This window comes from Alosa pseudoharengus, unplaced genomic scaffold (assembly GCF_046254945.1).
Source record: "Alosa pseudoharengus isolate Yale_2024_CS ecotype anadromous, Long Island Sound unplaced genomic scaffold, YU_APseudo_1.1 YU_APseudo_1.1_scf_23, whole genome shotgun sequence".
NCBI lineage: Eukaryota > Metazoa > Chordata > Actinopteri > Clupeiformes > Clupeidae > Alosa > Alosa pseudoharengus.
The window spans coordinates 5,029,640-5,034,223 of record NW_027468685.1 but is presented as its reverse complement, the minus strand read 5'-3'; the positions used below and the strand labels follow the sequence as shown (position 1 = coordinate 5,034,223).

General features: G+C 41.8%; 1 protein-coding gene across 1 annotated transcript in view; it reads right to left on the bottom strand.

Moving 5' to 3' along the window:
* Window positions 1-4,091, bottom strand: part of trappc3 (trafficking protein particle complex subunit 3) — a 12,941-nt gene extending 8,850 nt beyond the window's left edge. The window contains exons 1-2 of the mRNA XM_076301153.1: window positions 3,911-4,091; window positions 1,316-1,413 (exon numbers count right to left, since the gene is read on the bottom strand). Of these exons, the coding sequence (XP_076157268.1) occupies window positions 1,316-1,413; window positions 3,911-3,952 (140 nt within the window). The 5' untranslated portion in view covers window positions 3,953-4,091. The remainder of the gene's footprint in view (window positions 1-1,315; window positions 1,414-3,910) is intronic.
* Window positions 4,092-4,584: the final 493 nt, after the last annotated feature.

Below are 4,584 nucleotides of genomic sequence, written 5' to 3'. Positions count from 1 at the left end.
CGGAAGCCATTTTGTGCCAGATAAATAATCATGCACCAGCTTGAGGCGGAGAGTGAGAGAGGGAGCCAATCATCCGATTACACTCGCACAGGGGTTCCCAACCTTCTTTGGCAGGTGACCCTATTTTGAGGTCACAAAACGTTAGTGACCCCAAAATCATTCACTTGTTGTGAGAGACAGCGCAACTCATCTCTGCTGTAACATCCAGACGAGAGCGGTACTTTGATTTCCCCCACGCCTGGTTGTTTTGCTACTTTGTTTCAAACATTGATCAAGCATAATGCTGTCATTTGAACTAAAACATCTCATGTGGGCTGTCTAAGTTTATTTTTACTTAGCTAGATTGCAATGAAGGATCCATTACTTAACTTGGATATCATGTTTTTTTTTACTATTTTCTTATTTAATTTATGTATATTTTTACGTAATGTACTGGTCAATTGTAAGATACCCAGTATCTCAGCTGACCACGTTTAAATTTCAGGCGAACCCAAGGTTGGGAAACAATGCACTAGGATCTTAGGAGTAGTTTTTGCTAACCATCAGTTCAGGTGGAAAATCAATCAATACATTTGAGCATGCAGTGAACAACACACAACATATGTGCCTACAGTTAAACACACACACACACACACACACACACACACACACACACACACAGCTAACTTGCTGAGCAGGGAAATTGGGCTTGTGTGAGTGGAGATCTTGCCATTTGTTCTTCAGTGTAGCTGTTGGAGATGACAGGGAACAGATAATCGGTTTTTAATTAATTATTTATTTACTTCTTTTTTTTTTTGTTGGGGGGGGGCTTTTTTATGCCTTTAATCCGACAGGACAGTGAAGAGAGTGACAGGAGCGAGTAGGAGAGAGAGATGGAGCGGGAAAAGGAAATGACCCGGGCCAGAGAGGAACACGGGCCACATGCCCACAGAATATGGTTTGGGGCGTTGGGGCGCGCGCTGCAGTCAGTTGGGCTAACTGAACTGAACTGAACTGAACTGAACTGAAGCTTGACCTTCAAAAAGTATATCACATATCAAATCGCAACTGCAATAATATCTGTAAAAAAATTGCAATTAGCTATTTTCCCCAAATCATGCAGTCCCAATGAGTGGAAGGGAGTGTGTGTGTGGTAAGCATGCAGTCCTAATGAGTGGGGGGGAGTGTGTGTGGTAAGCATGCAGTCCTAATGAGTGGAAGGGAGTGTGTGTGGTAAGCATGCAGTCCTAATGAGTGGGGGGGGGGTGTGTGTGTGTAGTAAGCATGCAGTCCTAATGAGTGGAAGGGAGTGTGTGTGTAGTAAGCAGAGCCTTACATCTTGTCGAGCTGCTTGTTGACCTCCTCGTCGTTCTCATAGTCCTTGCACAGCTGGGTGACCAGAGCCCCGTAGGTGAGGGTGAACAGCTCGGAGTTCTGCGCGCACACACACACACACACACACACACACACACACACACACACACACACACACACACACACACACACACACACACACACACACACACACACACACACACACACACACACACACACACACACACACACACACACACACATTAACTGACTGACTAAAATGATTGATCACAAATTCTACACAGGTTCTCAAATCAACCACCAAATGGCCACCACATTTACAATGTTGTTTTTAGTACCACTTGTCTATTTGCTCTTTCCAGAATGCATTTTATTTCTTTAAAGGTGCATATTTAGACAGCAGTGCTTTTTATGCTTTTATTTCTTTAAAGGTACATATTTAGACAGCAGTGCTTTTTATGCTTTTATTTCTTTAAAGGTACATATTTAGACAGCAGTGCTTTTTATGCTTTTATTTCTTTAAAGGTACATATTTAGACAGCAGTGCTTTTTATGCTTTTATTTCTTTAAAGGTACATATTTAGACAGCAGTGCTTTTTATGCTTTTATTTCTTTAAAGGTACATATTTAGACAGCAGTGCTTTTTATGCATTTTATTTCTTTAAAGGTGCATATTTAGACAGCAGTGCTTTTTATGCATTTTATTTCTTTAAAGGTACATATTTAGACAGCAGTGCTTTTTATGCTTTTTGTATGTGAAATGTTTTTTGTAGTATTGGATTGAGCCGTCTTCCTGGTGGGATCAATTAGGCCAAACAGCCTCAGCGACCTCAGCCCTTAGGAGTCTACTGCTGAGCATTGATCTTGGGGCAGCCGTGGCCTACTGGTTAGCGCTTCGGACATGTAACCGGAGGGTTGCTGGTTCGAACCCCGTCCAGTAGGCACGGCTGAAGTGCCCTTCAGCAAGGCACCTAACCCCTCACTGCTCCCCGAGCGCCGCTGTTGATGCAGGCGGCTCACTGCGCCGGGATTAGTGTGCTTCACCTCACTGTGTGCTGAGTGTGTTTCACTAATTCACGGATTGGGATAAATGCAGAGACCAAATTTCCCTCACGGGATCAAACGAGTATATATACTTGTATACTATACTTATACTGATCTCTGTAGCCTACTCACAAAGAGAATCCCTCTCTGCCAATCACAGGGTTTTGTATGGAATTATTAATTTACACCTATCACTTATTTTGAAGTGCAGAGGGTACAGTTCAACAAGCAGTGCTCCCATCGGGCAATGAGTAGGTAGAGTTCCTGCTTAAAGCACTTTACTCCAGCTCTGAAGGGAGAGATACCTCGCTCAGTCCTGTCTGTCTTGCTCTTACTAACAGAAAGAAATGCATTCACATTGCACAGTTTCAATTACAAATTGTTTGCCTGTATCAGATAAGCAGTATTGAGACATTCTGAAAGAATTGTGTCACGTTTTACAGCTAGAATGAATGGAGTAACTGTAGGAGGATAAGTGCTCAATTGTGTGTGTATTACATGTAACTAATATGTAACGTGTATGTTAAAATTAATGTCGGCCCTAAAACGCATATCATGCATCCACTACCTAACACCTAGGCTAATAATTGAAAATAATCTAAGTCAAAACTTTCACAGGAAGTTGCAAGTGTAAGAATTCATATGATTGGTGATGAAAGAGGACGTTGGTAAGAGAAGAAATCCCAACAGTCAATAACCTATCTTTTACTGTCTATGTCAATAACATACTCTGGTATGTTGGTTGACTGTATGGTAATCTGACCACAGTGTGCGAGCGCCACCTTGTGGTTTGGTCTGAAAATCAGTCTCGAATGTAATACAGTGGATTTCGCATCATTTGTAGTTTTTGCTTTTCTTAATGTAATGGATGCACGTAAAAGGTCGCACCGTCCTTTAGGCTGTTTGACAAATGCAGTGCATCTGCCTGTAGACCACATATCTGAAGCAGTCTACTGATTTAGTCTTTTCGCTATTTCTTTATTTTCTGTATTTCTTATAACAAGCAGCATTATATCAGTTAGGCTGCTTGGCACGTTGAAGCGAAACCCTTTGGCGAATTAGTGAATGTTAATCAACGAATAGGCTACCACTGACCACACAGGCAACAGACCATTACATCAACATGAGAATTTAAAAAGTGATTGGGTGTGTTGTGATCATCTCTTGCAAGATGTTAGTTGTAACCAAATTCGTCGCTTTTGAGTGCTGGCTGTAACGTTATGCGAATGACTGAACGCAGAGAAGGTTGAAGCGGTCACTAATGAAGGATCTTTGACTGAACGCAATGACAGTCGCAAAGTTACTTGACGTTCTGCATAACGCCTAGTGCTAGCAAGCTATCAAACGTCACTCCAGACCAATAACTCACTGATTAATCACGAGCACTAAAGTCGACCAGAAAAAACCTTGAAAGGTTGACCGTTCTTTACTTGCAACGTGCAGAAAAAAACATAAGGATTTGCAAAAATGACTGAACATTAGCGAATAATTATGTGCAGGCTAGCAGATGTTAGCAATGCGTGACTATCGTGTGACAGGAAGCAGAACTTACCATCTTCTTACTGTCGGTGGTTCTGTTTGACTGCCGAGACATTCTGTATAGTGTTACAGGTCTTTGATATCAGGTAATGTTTAATTAATTTGTTTATCGTGAACTGTGCCAAACGATTCGGATCTGGTTCTCTGTTTTCTATCAGCTTTCACCACAACTCCTCAGACACAACTTCCTGGATAGCAAAGGAACCGGAAGAGATGAACTCTGCGTGGATTCATGGGAACTGGTGTTTACTAAAAGCGAAGTAAAGCGTCTCCTATTCTTTCCCCCAATGGTGCAGGTTTCTTGTCGCACTTGTTCATTGGTAGGCCTATATATATCTGTAAGTTGTCATTGCAATATGAGTAGGCTTGCATCTACAAGGTGCTGAAGCGTAGAGCTACAGAATGGGTTGTTGTCGTCAGACAGGCTAAATTGTAAAGCCAGAGCAAATGCATTTCAGGTCATTTCAACACGATGGCAGTAGAGATTCGTTTACGGTAGGCATGCTGCTATCGCTCAACAAAGACGAACGTTGAACCACCTGATGCTAGAGAATGTCTCTACTTTGATCAGGTATATAAATGTTTATGAAGAAGAACGTAAATATGAGTTGATATGTAGCTGAGACAAGATTATTGATAGGCCTAACGGATTTAGTGGCATCAGATAGCCTACATGCAGTGAATTGT